This window comes from Staurois parvus, unplaced genomic scaffold (assembly GCF_062004578.1).
Source record: "Staurois parvus isolate SC_StPar_1 unplaced genomic scaffold, SC_StPar_1.0 ptg003911l, whole genome shotgun sequence".
In the NCBI taxonomy this organism is placed as follows: Eukaryota; Metazoa; Chordata; class Amphibia; order Anura; family Ranidae; genus Staurois; species Staurois parvus.
The window spans coordinates 1-26,487 of record NW_028321706.1 but is presented as its reverse complement, the minus strand read 5'-3'; the positions used below and the strand labels follow the sequence as shown (position 1 = coordinate 26,487).

Below are 26,487 nucleotides of genomic sequence, written 5' to 3'. Positions count from 1 at the left end.
CCGAAGTCAGTACCCAATCCCGTGCATGCATGGCAATGAATAGTCCCCCCCCCCAGTTCACACTGGGTGGATGGGAGAACAAGGGCGTCACAAAAACACGGTCCTGGCATGATGCTGTGCAGCACGTGTCGAACACAAGGCCAGTGAGCCATTTCACGTGGCCCTCGCACCTCCCCTGCAGCTGTGGCACCCCCCTCATCTCCACCCCCAGCTGGTCTCAGCAGAGGAGGACAGAACTCCTCCGCCAGACCCTGCTCCTCTCTGTGCAGCCACAGTGAGGATCGTCTCCACCCCCATCTCAGCAGCAGAGAGGAGGACAAAACTCCTCCGCCAGATCCTGCTCCTCCAGCCACAGACAGGATCACCGTTCACCCCTCCCCCCCCCCGTCTCAGCAGTCAGCAGCGGAGAGGAGGGCAGAACTCCTCCACCTGATCCTGGTCCTCTCTGTCCAGCCGCAGAGTTTCATCTCTGCCCCCCCATCTTAGCAGTCAGCAGCAGAGAGGAGGTCAGTACTCCTACAGAACTTGCTCCTCTCTGCGCAGCTGCAACACCCCCCTCGTCTGCACCTCCCCCGGTCTCAGTATTCAGCAGCCCTTCTCTGGTCCTCCTCCAGACCCTGCACAAGGTAAGGCAAGGGGGGGCACTGTGATGTAACAGTGTGAGTGTCAACGTCATATAAATAATTGAAATGACAGGTACCGAGCAGAGGTCCCACCCATTCCCCACCGAGCAGAGGTCCCATCCCCCACCGAGCAGAGGTTCCCCCCCATCCCCCGCCCAGGTACCGAGCAGAGGTCCCACCCATTCCCCACCGAGCAGAGGTCCCATCCCCCACCGAGCAGAGGTTCCCCCCATCCCCCGCCCAGGTACCGAGCAGAGGTTCCCCCCCATCCACCGCCCAGGTACCGAGCAGAGGTTCCCCCCATCCCCCGCCCAGGTACCGAGCAGAGGTTCCCCCCATACCCCACCGAGCAGAGGTCCCACCCATCCACCGCCCAGGTACCAAGCAGAGGTTCCCCCCATACCCCACCGAGCAGAGGTCCCACCCATCCCCCACCGAGCAGAGGTCCCACCCATCCCCCGCCGAGCAGAGGTCCCCCCATCCCCCACCCAGGTACCAAGCAGGTAATGACACAATGGAGAATTGTTGGACGTACCGAGGGAGGTCAGAGAGCGATAATTGTCCATCATCACCTGGCAGTACAGACCCTTCTGGGGGCCCTCCAGGACCTCCCACTCCTCCTGGGAGAAATACACCGCGATGTCATCGAAGGTCAGCTGCAGGAAGAAGAAACGGAGAGCGGTGAATGGCGGTGAATGGTATTGAATGGCGGTGAATGGCGGTGAATGGTAGTAAATGGTATTGAATGGCGGTGAATGGTGGTGAATGGCGATGACTGGCGGTGAATGGTAGTGAATGGTAGTGAATGGCGGTGAATGGCAGTAAATGGTATTGAATGGCGGTGAATGGCGGTGAATGGCAGTAAATGGTGGTGAATGGCGGTGAATGAGGTCGCACAGCTCCAACCGGTCCCCATATAACACAAAGAGCGGTGAATGGCAGTAAATGGTATTGAATGGTATTGAATGGCAGTAAATGGTAGTGAATGGTAGTGAATGGCGATGAATGGCAGTGAATGGTATTGAATGGCGGTGAATGGCAGTGAATGGTAGTGAATGGTAGTGAATGGCGGTGAATGGTATTGAATGGCGGTGAATGGCAGTGAATGGCAGTGAATGGCGGTGAATGGCAGTGAATGGCGGTGAATGGCGGTGAATGGCGGTGAATGGCGGTGAATGGCGGTGAATGGCGGTGAATGGGGTCGCACAGCTCCCACCGGTCCCCGTAGAACACAGGCAATAGAGGTGAATATCTTACCCCAGAGCAGCTTCGCAGAGTTCCCACCAACCCGCCATCCTCAGCCGCAGGGAGCCGCTCCTCCTAGAAGGTAAAAAAAAAAACACCTTTCAGCATAGGAGACTACGGTGTCACCCGGGGGGGGGGGGGGGGTGGCGGTGTCACAATATCTGGGAAGCACACAACTGGAGCACTGTGCAGAGAACAAATCTCCTCCATTCCTGCCCCCATGTACTGTATTGGGTGGTATGGATGACATGGGGGGGCTGTACAGGGAGATCACAACAGTTGTATAAATACAGTTCTCGGACTGATTGGGGGGGATGTCACAGCGTCTATAGGGAGGACAATCCTGATGGGGGAGGGTGTCAGACTCACAGTGTCTATAGGGAGGACAATCCTGATTGGGAAGGGGGGGGGTAACGGTCTCACCTGTCCCCGGGGTAATGGTCTCACCTGTCCCCGGGGTAATGGTCTCACCTGTCCCCGGGGTAATGGTCTCACCTGTACTAGGGTAATGGTCTCACCTGTCCCCGGGGTAATGGTCTCACCTGTACTGGGGTAATGGTCTCACCTGTACTAGGGTAATGGTCTCACCTGTACCCTGGGGTAATGGTCTCACCTGTACTGGGGTAATGGTCTCACCTGTACTGGGGTAATGGTCTCACCTGTACTGGGGTAATGGTCTCACCTGCGTAGATGACATCACTGCGTCCAATCCCAAAGCAGGGCAGCTGTGGCTCTTTGGGGGTCTCAGCGGCGGGCTCAGCGGGCCCTCAGGCCGGTCCTTAGGAATGCTCATTACCTCCTCTGGAGTCTCATCACCAATCTGCAAATCAACCACAAAAGGTGTCACCGGACTGAACACGGGTCCAAATCACCGCCAGCGAAGTCCCTGCCCTGACACCGGAACCCCACCTCATAGAATCACAGCTTCCATCAGAGGTGTCTAACACAGGGATCCGTTTCCTGGCAGAACACCCCCCCATCTGTACCCCACACTGACCTGAGATTCCTCGGGGTGGCTCCTTAATACGACGGAGGATGTGCCAATCTCAGGAACATCCTTACTGACTGGTATGTTTGTTATAGGCGGAGATCCTGCGCATGCAGAGCTCTCAGTACCGGAAGCATCCCGGCTCAACGGCCCGTCACTAACAGGGTCAGCACCAGGAATATCCTGAATCACTGGCCTGCTTTTTAATACTGAAGAAGAATCAGGACTGGGTGCGCCAGTACTGGAGACATCCTGAGTCACTGACATGCTCGTCGTTTGTAAAGAAGAGTCACTAGCAGTGCCAGAACTGAAAAGATCCTGATGCTCTGGCTTGCTGGTTAATACTGCAGAATTCAGCAAATCCCCAGGACCGGGGACATCCCGGTGACCTGGCATGTCGTTCATTAAGGCAGAAGATGAGGAGATACTGGAGGTGACAGGAGCAGCTACATCAGGATTCTCTGCTTCGTGAGTCAGTTCAGAATTGCTGAGCCCAGGGATATCCTGATCAGCTGCCCCGCTCGATAATGCTGAAGGTGAGTTTTCAGTGCTAGCAGATTCGGGGAAATCCCGATTCACAACCATGCCGGTTATTAATGAAGATGACGCATCGCGTGCCGTGCCAGGACTGCAGACATCCTGAATCAATGGCTTGCTTGTCAATTGTTCAGAAGAGGTCATGTCACTCCCGTTGCTTGGCTCGGGGTCACCCTGATCACCTGCTGAGGATAACAAGTCTTCAGAATTGCCAGGTTTTAGCACATCCTGACCGTCTGCCATGCTTGTTATTAAAGATGCGCCGGGGCCGGACACATCCTGGCTCTCTGACATGCTTGCTGAGGAACATGACTGGTCGGCGGCAGGGCCAGGGTGGGAGATATTCTGATCCCCTGCCATGATCTCCAAGGAAGGGGACATTCCGCTAGAAATGCCGGAACTGGAGACATCCGTACTGACTGGCCTGCGCTCTTTCTCCAGAAAATTCAATACGATCTGAAAAAAAAAAAAAAAAAATTCAGCCAATCGGATACTGGAGAGGTTCTGGAGAAGAGCATGGGGCATGAGGACGGGGAGGAGCAAAAGGAAACGGAGAGGAGCATGGGAGGGGCTACAGCAGAGGGGAACCACCTGTCAGGAATGAGGATGGTGAGGAGCAAAAGGAAACGGGGAGGAGCATGGGAGGGGCTACAGCAGAAGGGAATCACATGCCGGGCATGCAGATGGGGTGGAGCAATTGGAAAGAAGCATGGGAGTGTCTTCAGCAGAGGGAAAAACATCTGTCGGGCATGAGGATGGGGAGGAGCAGAAGGAAACGGAGAGGAGAATGGGAGGGTCTACAGCAGAGGGGACTCGCCTGTCCAGCATGAGGATGGGGAGGAGCAGAAGGAAACGGGAAGGAGCATGGGAGGGTCTACAGCAGAGGGGACTCGCCTGTCGGGAATGAGGATGGGGTGGGGCAAATGGAAACGGAGAGGAGCATGGGAGGGTCTACAGCAGAGGGGACTCGCCTGTCCAGCATAAGGACGGGGAGGAGCAGAAGGAAACGGGAAGGAGAATGGGAGGGTCTACAGCAGAGGGGACTCGCCTGTCCAGCATAAGGATGGGGAGGAGCAAAAGGAAACGGGAAGGAGCATGGGAGGGTCTACAGCAGAGGGGACTGGCCTGTCGGGAATGAGGATGGGGAGGAGCAGAAGGAAACGGAGAGGAGAATGGGAGGGTCTTCAGCAGAGGGGACTCGCCTGTCCAGCATGAGGATGGGGAGGAGCAGAAGGAAACGGAGAGGAGAATGGGAGGGTCTACAGCAGAGGGGACTCGCCTGTCCAGCATAAGGATGGGGGGAGCAAAAGGAAACGGGAAGGAGCATGGGAGGGTCTACAGCAGAGGGGACTCGCCTGTCCAGCATGAGGATGGGGAGGAGCAGAAGGAAACGGAGAGGAGAATGGGAGGGTCTACAGCAGAGGGGACTCGCCTGTCCAGCATAAGGATGGGGGGAGCAAAAGGAAACGGGAAGGAGCATGGGAGGGTCTACAGCAGAGGGGACTCGCCTGTCGGGAATGAGGATGGGGTGGGGCAAATGGAAACGGAGAGGAGCATGGGAGGGTCTACAGCAGAGGGGACTGGCCTGTCGGGAATGAAGATGGGGTGGGGCAAATGGAAACAGAATGAAGCATGGGAGGGTCTACAGCAGAGGGGACTCGCCTGTCAGACATGAGGATGGGGTGGAAAAAAGGGACTTGGATAGGAGCTAGGGAGGGTCTAGAGCAGAGGGATGGGCAAAGGAAGGTTACCTTTTGGACATGAGGCTGGGGTGGAGTGAAGGAACTTAACTAGGAGCTTGAGAAGGTCTAGAGTAGAGGGACTGGCAGAGGTGACTTACCTGTCAGACATGAGGCTGGGGTGGAGTGAAGGGACTCGGGAGGGATAATTGAGAGACTAAAACAGAGGGATAGCAGTGGGGACTCACCTGTCAGAAATGAGGCTGGGGTGGAGCATAGTGAACCAGGGAGGAGCATGGGAGGGTCTACAGCGGAGGGGACTCACCTGTCAGGCACATAGCTGGCGTGGAGCTCAGGGACTCAGGGGAGAGAACGGGAGGGAACTCTCATGTCGGACTTAAGGCTGGGGTGGAGAGAAGAGACTTGGAGAGAACCATTGGCAGGGACTAGAGATGAGGGACAGGAAAAGGGAACTTACCTGTCAGACATGAGTGTGGGGGGACCAGTGACTTTGGGAGCAGTATGGAAGGTTCTAAAGCTTAGGGACAGGCAAAGGGAACTCACTGTTTGACAATGAGGCTGGGGCAGAGAAAAGAAACTCAGGGAGTAGCTTGAGAGGGTCTAGAACAGGGGAACTGACAGAGGGAACTTACCTGTCAGACATGAGGCTGGGAGCAGAGGGAAAGGGCTTGAAGAGGGGTATGGGAGGGTCTAGAACAGAGGGGGCTCTCACCTGTCAGACATGAGGCTGGGTTGGAGCACATAGACTCAAGGAGGACCATCAGAGGGTTTAGAACAGCGAGATGAACAGAGGGGGCTCACCTGTGGAACCTGAGGTGGGGCACGGAGACTCAGGGAGGTGCATAGGAGGGTCTAGAACAGAGAGGCAGGCAGAGGGGACTCACCTGTCGAACCTGAGGCTGAGGTGGGGCACGGAGACTCAGGGAGGTGCATGGGAGGGGACTCACCTGTCAAACCTGAAGCTGAGGTGGGCCACGAAGACTCAGGGAAGCGCATGGGAGGGTCTAGAACAGAGAGGCAGGCAGAGGGGACTCACCTGTCGAACCTGAGGCTGAGGTGGGACATGGAGACTCAGGGAGGTGCATGGGAGGGGACTCACCTGTCGAACCTGAGGCCGAGGTGGGGCACGGAGACTCAGGGAGGTGCATGGGAGGGGATTCACCTGTCAAACCTGAGGCTGAGGTGGGCCACGAAGACTCAGGGAAGCGCATGGGAGGGTCTAGAACAGAGAGGCAGGCAGAGGGGACTCACCTGTCAAACCTGAGGCGGGGCATAGAGACTCAGGGAGGTGCATGGGAGGGTCTAGAACAGACAAGCAGGTAGAGGGGACTCACCTGTCGGACATGAGGCTGAGGTAGGGCACAGGGATCCGACAAGGAAGAGGAGGATGGGCTCTTCTGGTGATGGACAGGATCATTCAGAGACATCCTGTGCTGTTCCAGCAGATTATCCAAGTACTGGGAAGAGAAAGGACAAGATGGTCCGTGAGGACAGCCTTCTACTGAAGGGCCTCCAACAGGCGGGTCACTGCAGACTCATGGGGCCATGTGCACCACACAAAGAAAAATTCAACCAAATTATTTTTATAGTTTGAATAGCATCCGATATTTATTTCTAAGGCGCCATTGGAGAGGTTTCAGCTCACGTTCTGTGCCTGTGACACACCAGGGGCAATGGGTGTCACCTGGACAGGAAGGTACAGACAGCTAGAAAACACCGTCAGACGTTACAACCCTTCACCGCTCTACTAACAATGTGTTTTTGTCCCCATTGGAGGGATCTACTCCTACTTCCTGTACTAGTGGAAGCAAAAGGGAATCTTCCTGAAAGGGACAACGGACAGAAGCGATAACCCTTCCCTGCTTTGGTCTCCACCATGGTTGAGGAGATGAGCTCGGATACCTGCTTTAAAGATGGTGATAGACAGGAAGTTCCACACGGCTTCTGGTTGTGATTGGACGGAGAGGAACATGAAGGATGTTCTGGCTCACATCTACCGAGGCTCTTCAGTGTGAGGTTATCGGTGATCTGGAATTAAGCACAACTCATACATCATATGAAATATACGCAGAAGAACATTTTAGGTCCATAAAGTAGGATGTGTCCATTCCAGGGGCGGACTGACAACTCATGGGGCCCCCGGGCAATAGGGGATCATGGGGTCCCTGTGTCCTTGCCCAAACTCAAAAAAACCTATGAAAAAGGTACCAGGGGCATCTCATGGGGCCCCCTGCTGACCCTGGGCCCTCGGGCAGTGCCCGAGTTTCCAAATGGTCAGTCCGCCCCTGGTCCACACACTAGACAACCACAACAATCCTAAAAGGGGGCAAAAAGCAGAGCATTCCTCCGCACCCAGACACAACAGCTCCTATGACCCACTGCACCTCATAGACACAACAGTTCCCTGCCCCTCCTCCGGCTCAAAGTGTCTCCCACATACCTCACCCCACAGCTCAGAGTCTTCCTCCCACCTACCTTGTTCGCCTGCAGCTTAAAGCATTTTCCTTCCACCCGCTTCATCCCCCCAAGAACACCAGGTAGTTGGATAGATAAAAAAAAACTCTTACCTCTGGCTTTTCTTCCCTTGAGCCTAGAAGCTTTTTTCCAGGAACACATGGACACTCATTGGATTGGTCAGTCTGGGTGTGGGAGCTTTGGCAGGGTATGTGGGGGGAAGTATCGAGAAAAAGGTTGCCATGTTTTTCAGCAGCTTGGCCATCAAAGGAGGTGGTTTTCATGGATTCCTCACTAAAAGGTTGTTGGTTCAGGCTGCCATGTCTTCCAGCAGTTTGACCATCAGAGGTGGTGGTTTCCATGGGCTTCTCAAATGATGGTTGTTGGTTCAGTTCTCCATGTATTCTACCAGTTTCTTCATAAGCGGTGGTGATTTCCATGGGTTTCTCTATGGATGGTTGTTGGTTCAGGCTGCCATGTCTTCCAGCAGTTTGACCATCAGAGGTGGTGGTTTCCATGGGCTTCTCAAAAGATGGTTCTTGGTTCAGTTCTCCATGTATTCTACCAGTTTCTTCATAAGCGGTGGTGATTTCCATGGGTTTCTCTATGGATGGTTGTTGGTTCAGGTTGCCATGTTTTCCAGCAGTTTGGCAATCAGAGGTGGTGGTTTCCATGGGTTTCTCAATAGACGGATGACTGCTCAGTTCTCCAAGTCTTCCAGCAGTTTGGCCATCAGAGGTGGTGGTTTCTATGGATTTCTCAATAGACGGATGACTGTTCAGTTCTCCAAGTCTTCCAGCAGTTTGGCCATCAGAGGTGGTGGTTTCTATGGGTTTCTCAATAGACGGATGACTGGTCAGTTCTCCAAGTCTTTCAGCAGTTTGGCCATCAGAGGTGGTGGTTTCCATTGATTTCTCAATGGACAGTTGGTTTAGGTTGCAATGTTTTCCAGCAGTTGGGCTATCAGGGAACATGGTTTCCATGGGTTTCTCAATAGACGGTTCTTCGTTCAGGTCGCCATGTTTTCCAGCAGTTGGGCCATCAGGGAACATGGTTTCCATGGGTTTCTCAATAGACGGTTCTTGGTTCAGGTTGACATGTCTTCCAGCAGTTTGGCCATCAGGGGAGGTGGTTTCCATGGGTTCCAGACTAGACAGTTGTGTCTCCTTGCATGGTGCAGGTGGACAGAGGGCGGAGATGTCAGAGGGTGAATCGGCGAGATCCCTTGATCCACTGGACACTTTGGTCTGACAGCTGAAGAGTGGAGACCGTTCATGCTCCAGACAGTGATCTGGTGGGGCCTGTGTCTCCAGGACTGGGGGTGGAGTACTGGTGTTTTCAAACCTCCTGGTCCTGTCTGCCCGGCTATTGGCCAGTGTGTCTGCAGGACCAAGACATGACTGAGAAGAAGCATCTAGATCGGAGGAAGGAGTCGGTATTCCCTGTCCCAATATGAAGGTCAGGCCCGGTGCTCCCTCCTCCTGAGATATCATTTGTGCATAACATGAAGATGAAGGGAGCTCTGGTACTCTGCGTGTACATTCAGACTGACTGGATTTGGATGTCTGCTGGGACACCAGGTGTGACATGGATGGGACATTCGTGTGGACAGGGGAGGGTTCAGGTATCTCATGTCTTCTATCCCACTCAGTCTGTGTACCACAACTCCGATTCTGCACAAAGCGATGAGGTGACTTGGGTGGAGAGTGTCTGTCACAATGCAGGTGACACATTCCCCCGCTGGTCTGGGTACTGGCGTTCACGGTACAGGTGGGACCTCCACATGATCTGGAACCCGTCTGCTTGGTTGACTCAGATGGCTGATTCACAAAGATGAGAACAATCTGAAAAAGAGAGAAAAAAAAACTACTAGAAGTACAACCTGAGAGACCAACCAATCTTCTATTCCACTACTCCACCACGGGACATTACAATCACCATAAATGAACAGATTGGGGGCTGAAAATATAGGACGAGTCCTCTCCGGGAGGTTGAGAATGACCCCCGTCCTATACCTACATACAGTACTCTGCAGCTGTGTCTTCAGGGCATGAAATGACAATGACATAGATGGCCCCGTGTGCCCGTGGGCATCAGGCCTAAAGGAATCGGATTTCCTCCTTACTCTGCAAGCTCCCCTAGAAGCCTCCAGCCTCCGCTACATGAAAAGATCAGACTGGACCCTTCTGCACCCTTCATCTATGACCCCGTACCTGCTTAGCCACTCGCTGCGACACGTGGCCTTCCCCATGATACTGAGACACGGCTTCAGGGGGCACACCGTCCAGTGCAAGTCCATCCCCCTGCTCCCGGAAGTTCAAAACAATCTGCTGGAAATGGACAAAAAGCATCAGAGATCTGCACAAAGAAAAACAAAGTGAAGGAGACACGGACAGACATCAGCAGGTCCTACAGGTCATTCAACTGCATATCATAAAGGATCCCTGCACAGTGCTCATAACATTCATAGATCTCGCCAACCACCATCATAACCCTCACAGTATTCGCCAACCACCATCATAACCCTCACAGTGTTCGCCAACCACCATCATAACCCTCACAGTGTTCGCCAACCACCACCATCATCATCACCTTCTCAGTGTTCACTAACCACCACCATCATCACCTTTCAGTGTTCGCCAACCACCACCATCATCATCATCTTCTCAGCATTCACCAACCACCACCACCACTACCATTATTATCACCTTCTCAGTGTTCACCAACCACCACCATCATCACCTTTCAGTGTTCGCCAACCACCACCACCATCATTATCACCTTCTCAGTGTTCGCCAACCACCATCATCTTCTCAGTGTTCACCAACCACCACCATCATCATCTTCTCAGTGTTCACCAACCACCACCATCATTATCACCTTCTCAGTGTTCGCCAACCACCACCATCATCTTCTCAGTGTTCACCAACCACCACCATCATCATCTTCTCAGTGTTCACCAACCACTACCATCATCATCACCTTCTCAGTGTTCGCCAACCACCACCATCATCATCTTCTCAGTGTTCACCAACCACCACCACCATCATCTTCTCAGTGTTCACCAACCACTACCATCATCATCACCTTCTCAGTGTTCGCCAACCACCACCACCATCATCTTCTCAGTGTTCACCAACCACCACCATCATCATCTTCTCAGTGTTCACCAACCACCACCATCATCATCACCTTCTCAGTGTTTGCCAACCACCACCACCATTATTATCACCTTCTCAGTGTTCGCCAACCACCACCATCATCATCTTCTCAGCATTCACCAACCACCACCATCATCTCAGCATTCACCAACCACCTCCATCACCTTCTCAGTGTTCACCAACCACCACCATCATCATCTTCTCAGCATTCACCAACCACCACCATCATCTCAGCATTCACCAACCACCTCCATCACCTTCTCAGTGTTCACCAACCCCCATCATCACCTTCTCAGTGTTCACCAACCACCCTCATAACCCATGTTGAATGGTCACCTGACTGACTCCTGGCTGTGGGGTGACCACCGTGGTCTGTGTGCTGCATGGAGACACATGTTGAGAGGGCGGGGTAGATGAGAGAGGAGAGGTCGTTTTTTGGGGATCCACAGCCTGCAGAGACACAATCAATGAATTCCAGTTCAATTCAGTACAGACTAAAAATGAATCTCTCTTACTTCCAGCCATGGCAACAGTACTCTGTATGTAGACAGGGTCGCCCATAATCCTCCTCCTTGCTCTGCAACAGGCTTACTAGAGGAAGGCCAGGGGTACAACCTCAACTGAACGTCTGGGGGGATGGTAAGATTACAAGCTCTACCGCACATCTGCACAGGGGTGCCAGGGATATAATGTTCACTGCATGTCTAGAGGGATGTTGGGGGTACAATCTTCGCTGCATGTCAAGGGGGATGCCGGGGAGCGGTGGTACAATCCAGGGGCGGACTGACCATTTGGGCATTGCCCGAGGGGCCCGGGGTCAGTAGGGGTTCCCCACTGAGAGCCTAATGTAAAAGAATTGCCAGCAATTAAAAAAATCATTTAAAACACGGCATGGGGTCCCCCCCCCCCCGTCAGGTCTGGTATGGATTTTGAGGGGAACCTCCATGCCAAAATTAAAAAAAAAAAAATGGCGTGGGCCCCCGCCCCCCCCAAATCCATACCAGACTCTTAACCAAGCATGCAGCCCAGCAGGTCAGGAAAGGGGGGGGGGGTTGAGTGAGCGCCCCCCCGTCCTCCTGAACCATACCAGGCCACATGTCCTCAACATTGAGGGGATTGCTTTGGGGAAGGGGGGCACCATGTTGATGGGGACAAGGGCCTCTTCCCCACAACCCTGGCCTGTGGTTGTGGGGGTCTGCGGGTGGGGGGCTTATTGGAATCTGGCCCCCAGATACCGCCCCCCCCCCCCCCATGTGAATGAGTATGCCCATTCACAAAAAAATGTAGTGTGAAGAAAGACAGGACTTGTCACAGACCGTCTCCTGTCTTTTTTCACACACTTATGTTTTGTGAATGGGTAGCGGCACCATGTACCCCATGCTTATTCACATGGGGGGGGGGGCAGGGTGTGGGGGCCCCTTTCTAAAGGGGCTTCCAGATTCCAAAAAGTCCCCCGCCCGCAGACCCCCACAACCATAGATCAGGGTTGTAGGGAAGAGGCCCTTGTCCCCACAACAAAGCACCCCATGTTGGGAGCATGTGGCCTGTATGGTTGAGGAGGGGGCCTCGCTTGCCCCCCCCCTTCCTGACCTGCCGGGTTGCATGCTAGGATAAGGGTCTGGTATGGATCCTGGGGGGACCCCCATGCCATTTTTTTTAAATTTGTCGTGGGGGTTCCCCTCAAAACCTATATCAGACCTGAAGGGTTTGGTATGAATGGAGGGGGGGGGGACCCAACGGCGTTGTTTTATTATTTCTTAAATTGTTTTTAATGCCTTTTCTATGCAGCTGAGCTGGTGGGGTGTTGTGTGGGTGTGGCTCGAGTGTAGGCGGAGACAAAGGGGGCCCCATTATGTCCGGGGGGCCCATGAGTTGTCAGTCTGCCCAGTACAATCTCTACTGCACGTCTAGGGGGATGCCGGGAAGGGGGTACAATCTAAGCTGCACGTCTAGGGGGATGCCGGGGGGGGGGTACAATCTAAGCTGCAAGCCTAGTAAGATGCCGGAGGGTACAATCTCCGCTGCAAGTCTAGAGGGATGCCGGGGGGGGGGGGTTTCAATCTAAGCTGCATGCCTAGGAAGATGCCGGAGGGTACAATCTCCACTGCATGTCTAGGGGGATGCTGGGGGTACAATCTCCACTGCACGTTTAGGGGGATGCCGGGGGGGGGGGGGGTGTACAATCTCCACTGCACGTCTAGGGGGATGCTGGGGGTACAATCTCCACTGCACGTCTAGGGGGATGCCGGGGGGGGGGGGGGTTTCAATCTAAGCTGCATGCCTAGGAAGATGCCGAAGGGATGCTGGGGGTACAATCTCTGCTGCACATCTAGAGGGATGCCGGGGGGGGGGGGGGGGGGGTACAATCTAAGCTGCACGCCTAGGAAGATGCTGGAGGGAACAATCTCCGCTGCACGTCTAGGGGGATGCCGGGGGGGGGATTCTACACTGCACATCTAGTGGGATGCTGGGGGGGGTACAATCTCCACTACACGTCTAGGGGGATGCCGGGGCGGGGGGGGGGGGGAGAATCTACACTGCACATCTAGAGGGATGCTGGGGGGGGTACAATCTCTACTGCACGTCTAGGGGGATGCCGGGAAGGGGGGGGGTACAATCTAAGCTGCATGCCTAGAAAGATGCCGGAGGGTACAATCTCTGCTGCAAGTCTAGGGGGGTGCCAGGGGGGAGAATCTACACTGCACGTCTAGGGGGATGCCGGGGGGGCACAATCTCCACTGCACGTCTAGGGGGATGCCAGGGGAAAGAATCTCCACTGCACGTCAGGAGGAATGCCGGGGGAGGGTAAAATCTCCACTGCACGTCTAGAGGGATGCCAGGGGTTCCATGTTTGCTACACGGCTGGAGGGATGCAGGGATACAATGTACATGGGATGCGTGGGGTACAGTACTTGCTGCATGTCTAGAGGGATGCCAGGAGTTCCATGTACATGGGATGCCGGGGGGTACAGTTCTTGTTGTACGTCTAGGGGGGATGCTGAGGCTATAGCGCTGGCTGCATGTCTAGGGGATGCCGGGGGTTCCGTGTACATGGGACGGTGGGGGTTACAGTGCAGGCTGCACGTCTAGGGCGATTCCAGGGGTTCTGTGTACATGGGACGTTGGGCGTACAGTACTTGCTGCAAATCTAGGGGGATGCCGGGGGGTACAATCTCCACTGCACATCTAGGGGGATTCTGGGGGTTCCATGTTTGCTGCACGGCTAGAGGGATGCTGGGGGTTCCATGTTTGCTGAGGGGTGCCAGAGATTCCATGTATGCTGCAGGTCTAGAGGGATGCCGGGGGTACAATGTACATGGGATGCATGGGGTACAATGTACATGGGATGCATGGGGTACAGTACTTGCTGCATGTCTAGAGGGATGCTGGGGGTTCCGTGTATATGGGACATCGGGGGTACAGCGCTGCCTGCATGTCTAGGTGGATGCCGGGGGTTCCATGTACATGGGACGTTGGGGGTACATCGCTGGCTGCACATCTAGGGGGATGCCGGGGGTACAGCGCTGGCTGCACGTTTAGCGGGATGCCGGGGGTTCCGTGTACATGGGATGTTGGGGGTACAGCACTTGCTGCACGTCTAGGGGGATGCCGGGGGTTCCATGTACATGGGATGCCGGGGATACAGTGCTGGCTGCACGTCTAGGGGGATGCCGGAGGTTCCGTGTACATGGGATGCCGGGGGTACAGCGCTGGCTGCACATCTAGGGGGATGCTGGGGGGTACAATCTCCACTGCATGTCTAGGGAGATTCCGGGGTTTCCATGTTTGCTACACGGCTAGAGGGATACTGGGGGTTCCATGTTTGCTGAGGGGTGCCAGGGATTCCATGTATGCTGCAGGTCTAGAGGGATGCCAGGGGTTCCGTGTATATGGGACGCTGGGGGGGGGGGGGGGGGTCAACGTCTAGGGGGATGCCGGGGGTTCCGTGTACATGGGATGCCGGGGGTACAGCGCTGGCTGCACATCTAGGGGGATGCTGGGGGGTACAATCTCCACTGCATGTCTAGGGAGATTCCGGGGTTTCCATGTTTGCTACACGGCTAGAGGGATACTGGGGGTTCCATGTTTGCTGAGGGGTGCCAGGGATTCCATGTATGCTGCAGGTCTAGAGGGATGCCAGGGGTTCCGTGTATATGGGACGCTGGGGGGGGGGGGGGTCAACGTCTAGGGGGATGCCGGGGGTTCCGTGTACATGGGATGCCGGGGGTACAGCGCTGGCTGCACATCTAGGGGGATGCCGGGGGTTCCGTGTACATGGGATGTGGGGGGTACAGTACTTGCTGCACATCTAGGGGGATGCTGGGGGGTACAATCTCCACTGCATGTCTAGGGAGATTCCGGGGTTTCCATGTTTGCTACACGGCTAGAGGGATACTGGGGGTTCCATGTTTGCTGAGGGGTGCCAGGGATTCCATGTATGCTGCAGGTCTAGAGGGATGCCAGGGGTTCCGTGTATATGGGACGCTGGGGGGGTCAACGTCTAGGGGGATGCCGGGGGTTCTGTGTACATTGTATGTCGGGGGTACAACGCTTGCTGCACGTCTAGGGGGATGCCGGGGGTTCCGTGTACATGGGATGCTGGGGGTACAGCGCTGGCTGCACGTCTAGGGGGATGCCGGGAGTTCCGTGTACATGGGACGCGGGGGGGGGGGGCACACGTCTAGGGGGACGTGGGGGGGTACAAGATTTTAAACACTCCAACTTTTGGGTGACTTTACAGAGAGCCTACAAGCCGGAGGACCACCTACCTGTTCAGATGTCTGCCATCGATGACCCGACCACGGAATGTGCGGTGAATCCGGGGGATGGGGCGGTCCGATCTGGCACTGTGCTTGCGGTGAATCCGGAGGATGGGGCAGTCCGATCTGGCACTGTGCTTGCGGTGAATCCGGAGGATGGGGCAGTCCGATCTGGCACTGTGCTTGCGGTGAATCCAGGGGATGGAGCGGTCCGATCTGGCACTGTGCTTGCAGTGAATCCGGAGGATGGAGCGGTCCGATCTGGCACTGTGCTTGCGGTGAATCCAGAGGATGGGGCGATCCGATCTGGCACGGACTGCGCAGTGAATCTGGAGGATGGGGATCCTCGCCCGTCGGGGGAACATCGTCCTGTAAAACACAAGCGCGGCGTATGAACATCACACTCTGAAATCACCTCCCCGGCGCGGCGGTCAGCAGGCTCACCCCGGCACGGCGCGGCACACACGGCAGCTCGGCGATCAGCATGGCGTGTTCTCCGGGGTCCGGTGTGAGACGCTGACACTAATGTGACCAACCCGCCGCTGACATGTCCCGTCACACGGGGAAGATGGCTGGCCGATGGTCGCCATGGAAACAAGAGAGGCAGGATGAAATGATGAGAGGAGACGGCGAACGCTGACTCCTCGCTCACCCAACGGGATCATCCGCCGGGAAATATCCCCCATTCCCATCCCCCGGCATCAGCCAAGGATGGCAGGGCAGGAGAGCGCGGGATTGGCTGACGGGTAGTTCCAGACGCGCAGCACGCTTTTTAAATCTCCTCCCCACCCCATCGCACGCCCGTAACAAGTGTGAATATACAGAGGAGGAGCGCCGCATAGAAAATATAACCCCCCCCCCATATGATAACAGAATACATAACAGAAAATACGTAAGAAAATAAAATGCAGAAAAAAATTAGACAATATATATATATTTAAAACATTAAAAGTAAAACAAAAAAAGCCATAAAAAATATAAACAAAAACTGTGAATATATAAAAAAAAAAAAGGAAATCTAGAACAAATAAGATGCATAAAAAAAAAAACTAAAAACAAAATACTATAAAAATAAAACAAATACATAAAGTAGAAAATATGTACACAAGAAAATAAAATGCATGACAAAATATAACATACATATATATAAAATCACAAACTAAACAAAATATATTAAAAATAAAACAAAAAAGCCATACAAAATATAAACAAAAACAGCATGAATATAAAAAAAAAAAGAAATCTAAAACAAATAAGATGCCTAAAATAATAATAAAAAAAAAAAAAATCTAAAAACAACATACTGTGAAAATAAAACAAATACATAAAGTAGAAAATATGTATACAAGAAAATAAAATGCATTAAAAATAAAAGACAAAATATAACATACATATATATAAAATCACAAACTAAACAAAATATATTAAAAATAAAACAAAAAAGCCATACAAAATATAAACAAAAACAGCATGAATATAAAAAAAAAAGAAATCTAAAACAAATAAGATGCCTAAAATAATAATAAAAAAAAAAAATCTAAAAACAAAATACTATGAAAATAAAACAAATACATAAAGTAGAAAATATGTATACAAGAAAATAAAATGCATTACAAAATAAAACAAAAGACAAAATATAAATTAAAAAAAAAGCATGACAACATTTAAATATAAAATTAATCGAATGAAGCAAAATACATTAAAAATAAAACAAAAAAGCCATAAAAAATAAACAAAAACCGTTTTAGTATAAAAAAAAACAAAAAATACAAAAATGTAAATCTAAAACAAATAAGATACATAAAATAAAAATAAGAAAATAAATCTAAACATAAAACAAAAGGGCAGCACAGCGGCTAAATGGTTAGCACTTCTGCCTGGCAGTACTCGGGTCGTTGGTTCGAATCCCAACCACTGCACCACCTGCCTGGAGTTTGCATGTTCTCCCTGTGACTGCGTGGGTATCCTCCGGGTACTCCGGTTTCCTCCTACACTCCAAAGACATGCTGGGAGGTGAATTGTCTCCTGTCTAAATTGTCCCTAGTATGTGTATGTATGATGGGAGTTAGGGACCTTAGATTGTACGCTCCTCGGGGGCGGAGCCTGATGTGAATGTACTATAGACGTAGAGCACTCTCAATTTATGTATTAGATTTGTTTGTTTTTTTTATTTCTTGGTTTTTTTTTTTTTTGCTTTTATCTTTGTATGTATTTTATTTGTTTTCTATTTATGGATTTTATTTTCTATTTATAAGATTTTAATTTATATTTATTTCTTGCTTTTTTTTGTTTTATATGTATGTTTTGTTTTTTTTTTAAATCTTTTTTTTGCTTTTTTTTGCTTTTATCTTTGTATGTATTTTATTTGTTTTCTATTTATGTATTTTATTTTCTATTTATAAGATTTTAATTTATATTTTTTCTTGCTTTTTTTTGTTTTATATTTGTTTTTTTTTTAATATTTATATGGTTTTTTTTATTTATATTTTTATGGCTTTTTTTGTTTTGTTTTTAATGTATGTTATTTTGTTTCATTGATGTTTTATTTATGATTTTGTCTTTTTATTTATTACATGATTTTGTCTTTTTATTTATTGCAGGTACTTTACATATACGGGTGAAACTCGAAAAATGAGAATCTGGTGCAAAAGTTGATTTATTTCAGTGCAGCAACTTAAAAGGTGAAACTAATATATGAGACTCATTACATCAGCGGCGGACTGACAAGTCATGGGGCCCCCGGGCAATAGGGGATCATGGGGCCCCTGTGTCCTCGCCCACACTCAAACCACACCTAAAAAAGCCTATAAAAGGTACCAGGGGCATCTCATGGGGCCCCCTACTGACCCTGGGCCCTCGGGCAGTGCCCGAATGGTCAGTCCGCCCCTGCATTCCATGCAACGCAAGATAGTTCCAGCCGTGATTTGTCATCATTGTGATGATTATGGCTTACAGCTCATGAAAACCCCAAATCCACAATCTCAGAAAATGAGAATATTGTGAAAAGGTGGAATAATCTCGGCTCAAAGTGTCCCACTCTAATCAGCTCATTCAGCCATAACACCTGCAAAGGGTTCCTGAGCCTTTAAATGGTCTCTCAGTCTGGTTCAGTAGGAATCCCAATCATGGGAAAGACTGCTGACCTGACACCATCACTGACACCCTCCATAAGGAGGGAAAGCCTCAGAAGGACATTGCAGAAGAAGTTGGATGTTCCCAAAGTGTGGAAGAAAAAGGTGCACAAGCAGCAGGGATGACCGCAGCCTGGAGAGGACTGTCAGGAAAAGGCCATTCAAAAGTGTTGGGGACTTTCACAAGGAGTGGACTGAGGCTGGAGTCAGTGCATCAAGAGCCACCACACACAGACGGATCCTGGACATGGGCTTCAAATGTCGTATTCCTCTTGTCAAGCCGCTCCTGAACAACAAACAAGGGCCCCGAGTATGGAGGAAGAATGGAGAGGCCCAAGGACCCCGAGTATGGAGGAAGAATGGAGAGGCACAAGGACCCCGAGTATGGAGGAAGAATGGAGAGGTACAGGGACCCCGAGTATGGAGGAAGAATGGAGAGGTACAGGGACCCCGAGTATGGAGGAAGAATGGAGAGGCACAAGGACCCCGAGTATGGAGGAAGAATGGAGAGGCACAAGGACCCCGAGTATGGAGGAAGAATGGAGAGGCACAAGGACCCCGAGTATGGAGGAAGAATGGAGAGGCACAAGGACCCCGAGTATGGAGGAAGAATGGAGAGACCCAAGGACCCCGAGTATGGAGGAAGAATGGAGAGGCCCAAGGACCCCGAGTATGGAGGAAGAATGGAGAGGCCCAAGGACCCCGAGTATGGAGGAAGAATGGAGAGGCCCAAGGACCCCGAGTATGGAGGAAGAATGGAGAGGCCCAAGGACCCCGAGTATGGAGGAAGAATGGAGAGGCCCAAGGACCCCGAGTATGGAGGAAGAATGGAGAGGCACAAGGACCCCGAGTATGGAGGAAGAATGGAGAGGCCTAAGGACCCCGAGTATGGAGGAAGAATGGAGAGGCACAAGGACCCCGAGTATGGAGGAAGAATGGAGAGGCCCGAGGAGCCCGAGTATGGAGGAAGAATGGAGAGGCCCGAGGAGCCCGAGTATGGAGGAAGAATGGAGAGGCCCGAGGAGCCCGAGTATGGAGGAAGAATGGAGAGGCCCAAGGACCCCGAGTATGGAGGAAGAATGGAGAGGCACAAGGGCCCCGAGTATGGAGGAAGAATGGAGAGGCCCAAGGACCCCGAGTATGGAGGAAGAATGGAGAGGCCCAAGGACCCCGAGTATGGAGGAAGAATGGAGAGGCACAAGGACCCCGAGTATGGAGGAAGAATGGAGAGGCCCAAGGACCCCGAGTATGGAGGAAGAATGGAGAGGCCCAAGGACCCCGAGTATGGAGGAAGAATGGAGAGGCCCAAGGACCCCGAGTATGGAGGAAGAATGGAGAGGCACAAGGACCCCGAGTATGGAGGAAGAATGGAGAGGCACAAGGACCCAGAGTATGGAGGAAGAATGGAGAGGCCCAAGGACCCCGAGTATGGAGGAAGAATGGAGAGGCACACACTGCAAGATGCTTGGAGTCCAGTGTGAAGTTTCCACAGTCTGTGTTGATTTGGGGAGCCATGTCATCTGCTGGTGTTGGTCCACTGTGCTTCATTAAGTCCAGGGTCACCGCAGCCGTCTACCAGGAGATGTTGGAGCACTTCATGCTTCCTTCCACAGACCAGCTTTATGGGGATGCTGACTTCATTTTCCAGCAGGACTTGGCTCCGCCCACACTGCCAAAAGGACCAAAACCCGGTTCAATGACCGTGGGATTACTGTGCTTGATTGGCCAGCAAACTGGCCTGACCTGAACCCCATAGAGAATCTATGGGGCATTGCCAAGAGAAAGATGAGAGACATGAGACCGAACAATGCAGAAGAGCTGAAGGCCGCTATTGAAGCATCCTGGTCTTCCATAACACCTCAGCAGTGCCACAGGCTGATAGCTTCCATGCCACGCCGCATTGAGGCAGTAATTGCTGCAAAAGGGGCCCAAACCAAGTCCTGAGTACATATGCAGCTTCTACTTCTCAGAGGTGCGATATTGTTCTATGTACAATCCGTGTTTTATTGATTGCATGGAATATTCTCATTTTCTGAGATTGTGGATTTGGGGTTTTCATGAGCTGGAAGCCATAATCATCACAATGATGACAAATCACGGCTGGAACTATCTTGCTTTGCATGGAATGCAGGGGTGGACCGACCATTCGGGCACCCGGGCCCTGCCCAAGGGTCCAGGGTCAGTAGTGGGCCCCATGAGATGCCCCTGGTACCTTTTATAGGCTTTTTTGGGTGTGGTTTGAGTGTGGGCGGGGACACAGGGGCCCCATGATCCCCTATTGCGCGGGGGGCCCCATGACTTGTCAGTCCGCCGCTCCTGATGTAATGAGTCTCATATATTAGTTTCACCTTTTAAGTTGCAGCACTGAAATAAATGAACTTTTGCACCAGATTCTCATTTTTCCAGTTTCGCCCGTATATGTAAAGTACCTGCAATAAATAAAAAGACAAAATCATGAAATAAATAAAAAGACAAAATCATGAAATAAATAAAAAGACAAAATCATGAAATAAATAGACAAAATCATGAAATAAATAAAAAAGACAAATCATGAAATAAATAAAAAGACAAAATCATGAAATAAATAAAAAGACAAAATCATGAAATAAATAAAAAGACAAATCATGAAATAAATAAAAAGACAAAATCATGAAATAAATAAAAAGACAAATCATGAAATAAATAAAAAGACAAAATCATGAAATAAATAAAAAGACAAATCATGAATTAAATAAAAAGACAAAATCATGAAATAAATAAAAAGACAAAATCATGAAATAAATAGACAAAATCATGAAATAAATAAAAAAGACAAATCATGAAATAAATAAAAAGACAAAATCATGAAATAAATAAAAAGACAAAATCATGAAATAAATAAAAAGACAAATCATGAAATAAATAAAAAGACAAAATCATGAAATAAATAAAAAGACAAATCATGAAATAAATAAAAAGACAAAATCATGAAATAAATAAAAAGACAAAATCATGAAATAAATAAAAAGACAAAATCATGAAATAAATAAAAAGACAAATCATGAAATAAATAAAAAGACAAAATCATGAAATAAATAAAAAGACAAAATCATGAAATAAATAAAAAGACAAAATCATGAAATAAATAAAAAGACAAAATCATGAAATAAATAAAAAGACAAAATCATGAAATAAATAGACAAAATCATGAAATAAATAAAAAGACAAAATCATGAAATAAATAAAAAGACAAAATCATGAAATAAATAAAAAGACAAAATCATGAAATAAATAAAAAGACAAAATCATGAAATAAATAAAAAGACAAATCATGAAATAAATAGACAAAATCATGAAATAAATAAAAAGACAAAATCATGAAATAAATAAAAAGACAAATCATGAAATAAATAAAAAGACAAAATCATGAAATAAATAAAAAGACAAAATCATGAAATAAATAAAAAGACAAAATCATGAAATAAATAAAAAGACAAATCATGAAATAAATAAAAAGACAAAATCATGAAATAAATAAAAAGACAAAATCATGAAATAAATAAAAAGACAAAATCATGAAATAAATAAAAAGACAAAATCATGAAATAAATAAAAAGACAAAATCATGAAATAAATAAAAAGACAAATCATGAAATAAATAGACAAAATCATGAAATAAATAAAAAGACAAAATCATGAAATAAATAAAAAGCCAAATCATGAAATAAATAAAAAGACAAATCATGAAATAAATAAAAAGACAAAATCATGAAATAAATAAAAAGACAAAATCATGAAATAAATAAAAAGACAAAATCATGAAATAAATAAAAAGACAAATCATGAAATAAATAAAAAGACAAAATCATGAAATAAATAAAAAGACAAAATCATGAAATAAATAAAAAAGACAAATCATGAAATAAATAAAAAGACAAATCATAAATAAAACATATCAATGAAACAAAATAACATACATTAAAAACAAAACAAAAAAAGCCATAAAAATATAAATAAAAAAACATATAAATATTAAAAAAACAAACAAATATAAAACAAAAAAAAGCAAGAAAAAATATAAATTAAAATCTTATAAATAGAAAATAAAATCCATAAATAGAAAACAAATAAAATACATACAAACATAAAAGTAAAAAAAGAAAAAAAAAAAAGATTTAAAAAGAAAAAAAAACAAAAACACATATAAAACAAAAAAAAGCAAGAAATAAATATAAATTAAAATCATATAAATAGAAAATAAAATCCATAAATAGAAAACAAATAAAATACATACAAAGATAAAAGCAAAAAAAAAAAAAAAACGAGAAATATAAAAAACAAAAAAACAAACAAATCTAATATATAAATTGACTATAAATAAAATACAAAGACACAAAAATATCCTATAAAACACACAAAACCATAAAATAAAAACGTAAAATCCAATAGAATAAAAGACAGAAGATGCTGAGCGCCGGCCCTCCGGGTCACTTTCCTGGGAGTGAAGATTAATGAGCGTCCCCCAGCGCCCGCCCTTCATCACCGAACATTTTTTCTCTCTTCATTGCGCTCAGACTGGTGGGCGACACCTGGCCACGTCATTCGTCATCATCTGTCGGTGTCAGTCGGGTCCTCTTTGTTGTGGGAAGTCATGTGACCACATCCATCACCGAGCCCATTTATCAGCCTCTCTCCAATGACACGCAGAGGTCGGCGTGGAAAAGCGGCGGTGGGGTGCGCAGGTCGGGGGATGGGGGGCCTGGAGGAAGTTTCCCAGTCGCCCGCAGCAATCCCAGCCCCGTATGTTGGAGCCGCCCTGGTAGGACGCGGGGGCCCGCTCACATCCTCGCGTTGTCGTCATGCGTGCGAGAAGACGCCACAACGCCGCGCTGCGGTGCTATTCATTCTAATCGGTGCCCCGAGGCAGCGACTCCAGCAAAGTGCGCCGACGCACGCGTCCGCACAGCGCCGAGGTCTGAATGGACCCTCGTGGTTTCCTGGCGCGTTAAGGCCCGCCCATTGAAATTACGTTCCCGAAACGGGTCGAATATAAGCGGAAAAGAAATAAAAAAAAATGTTCGATTTTTGACGTTTCGGGTTTTATGGCCCCAAATGGTTGCTGCACCGCGAGTTGTCGCACCTCAAAAAATGGAAGCGCCCATTGAGACTTCTGCGCTGCAGTAACGCGCTCGCCATTGTGAAGGGTGCCGCGACGCCATGCGTGTGGTCTGCTCTATGGCACAACACATGGTAACACGCAGCAAACATGTCAATGGGCCCCGAACATGGAGCCCAACCGACTGCTGGAGGAGCTCCTCCTACACAGGGAGGGGTGTTCACTGATGGTGGAGGAGGGGCATGTGATCTGCATAGCTGGAAGTACCAGGACAGAACCCAGCACAGCATTGTGGGAGCATGGGAGGAGGGTCACATGATCTCCATACCTGGAAGTACCAGGCTAGAACCCAGCACTGCATTGTGGGAGGAGGGTCATGTGATCTCCATACCTGGAAGTACCAGACTGGAACCCAGCACTGCATTGTGGGAGGAGGGTCATGTGATCTCCATACCTGGAAGTACCAGGCTAGAACCCAGCACTGCATTGTTGGAGAGGTCATGTGATCTCCATACCTGGAAGTACCAAGCTAGAACCCATCAATGTGAGATACGGGGGTGGGTCACATGATCACCATACCTAGATGTACTAGGCTAGAGCCCAGCACTGCATTGTGGAAGAAGGGGGGAGGGCCATGTGATCTCCATACCTGGAAGTACCAGGTTAGAACCCAGCACTGCACTGTGGGAGAAGGGGGGAGGGCCACGTGATCCCCATACCTGGAAGTACCAGGCTAGAACCCAGCACTGCATTGTGGGAGAAGGGCCACGTGATCTCCATACCTGGAAGTACCAGGTTAGATCCCAGCACTGCATTGTGGGAGGAGGGGGGAGGGCCACGTGATCCCCATACCTGGAAGTACCAGGCTAGAGCCCAGCACTGCATTGTGGGAGGAGGGGGGAGGGCCACGTGATCCCCATACCTGGAAGTACCAGGCTAGAGCCCAGCACTGCATTGTGGGAGGAGGGGGAGGGCCACGTGATCCCCATACCTGGAAGTACCAGGCTAGAGCCCAGCACTGCATTGTGGGAGGAGGGGGGAGGGCCACGTGATCCCCATACCTGGAAGTACCAGGCTAGAGCCCAGCACTGCATTGTGGGAAGAGGGGGGTGGGTCACATGATCTCCATACCTGGATGTACCAGGCTAGAACCTATCAATGTGGGCGGTGGGGAGGGGTCATGTGAGCATCATACCCCAACTGATCAGACTGGCGCCCAGCACTGCATTGGGGGCGGCATGGAAGGGTCCTGCGTTCACCATACTGGGGTCCAGGAAGACTGGAAAACATATCCTATTGGGTGTCCTGTTGGGGGCCCCGGCCCCAAGGCTGCTCCTGACCTGAGAGTACGGGGTGTGTACAGCCAGGTAAAGGGAATCGGTCACCACAGGACATCGTACAAGTCTTCTGGCCGTGTGATTGGACGATATCTGTCCGGCCCTCCAGCTCCGCTCACTCCATATACAGAGCAACTCCGGGGAAATCTGACCACAGATCTACGACAAACATACAACCGACCCCAGGCTCCTCCCATAAAGATGTATGCCTGGCTGGGCGAGAAGTGGACTGCCCCTGACTTCAGAGGAGGAGGAGCTGTCTGTATGACCCTCCCCTGAGGATCGCTCATAGACTGAATGGCAGGTTTGCTGAATCCCCAAATCCATCCTCTCACCTGAGTGTCATGGTGTCGGGTCACACCCCTCTCCGGGCTCCTCTGGGACAGGGATGGCGCTGCGCCCCGTGTAGGGCGGCTCTCGTCATTATTGGGCCCGCCTTCTTCACCCTTTGATCCCCCCTCAATGTGGGAGGAGCCGGTCTCATGTTCTGTGTTGTGAATGAGTGGCGTGCGCTCGGGCCGGGTCACATCGCACAGACCAACCCATCTGTCTGCGGAGTCCAGGGGGGAGTCATCCGTCACTTCGGGGTCACCACTGCTGCCGGCCGCCGGGCACTGAGGCATCATGGACCTGCCGGGAAGGAAAGAGGGAGGAGTCAGGACTTTGTGGAATGATGATGTCATCTATACAGCGCTGCGGTATATGTCAGAGCTATATATGTGTATAATCATAGTGTGACACTGCGGGGGAGGGGACATTAGAGTGTAAGCTCCTCTGGTACAGAGACTGATGGGACTGTGGGGGAGGGGGCATTAGAGTGTAAGCTCCTCTGGTACAGAGACTGATGGGACTGTGGGGGGAGGGGACATTAGAGCGTAAGCTCCTCTGGTACAGAGACTGATGGGACTGTGGGGGAGGGGACATTAGAGTGTAAGCTCCTCTGGTACAGAGACTGATGGGACTGTGGGGGGAGGGGACATTAGAGCGTAAGCTCCTCTGGTACAGAGACTGATGGGACTGTGGGGGAGGAGACATTAGAGTGTCAGCTCCTCTGTACAGAGACTGATGGGACTGTGGGGGAGGGGACATTAGAGCGTAAGCTCCTCTGGTACAGAGACTGATGTGACTGTGGGGGAGGGGACATTAGAGCGTAAGCTCCTCTGGTACAGAGACTGATGTGACTGTGGGGGAGGGGACATTAGAGTGTAAGCTCCTCTGTACAGAGACTGATGGGACTGTGGGGGAGGGGACATTAGAGTGTAAGCTCCTCTGGAACAGAGACTGATGGGACTGTGGGGGAGGGGACATTAGAGTGTAAGCTCCTCTGGTACAGAGACTGATGTGACTGTGGGGGAGGGGACATTAGAGTGTAAGCTCCTCTGTACAGAGAATGATGTGACTGTGGGGGAGGGGACATTAGAGTGTTAGCTCCCCCCATGTCCATAAGTATTCCCCC

The 26,487-nt window shown here is 50.0% G+C and overlaps 1 protein-coding gene across 1 annotated transcript; it reads right to left on the bottom strand.

Annotated features, from left to right (window-relative positions):
• Nucleotides 1-1,119: 1,119 nt before the first annotated feature.
• On the bottom strand, nucleotides 1,120-25,662 carry LOC149427296 (uncharacterized; the record flags this gene model as incomplete). Its single annotated transcript, XM_089668156.1, has 11 exons — nucleotides 25,367-25,662; nucleotides 15,478-15,837; nucleotides 11,045-11,158; nucleotides 9,761-9,877; nucleotides 7,661-9,391; nucleotides 6,996-7,121; nucleotides 6,428-6,550; nucleotides 2,866-3,849; nucleotides 2,551-2,688; nucleotides 1,881-1,943; nucleotides 1,120-1,279 (listed from the first exon to the last, which is right to left on the bottom strand). Coding segments are annotated over exons 1-11 (4,207 nt in total), but the record flags the coding sequence as incomplete, so codon positions are not given.
• Between the last annotated feature and the right edge of the window lie 825 nt (nucleotides 25,663-26,487).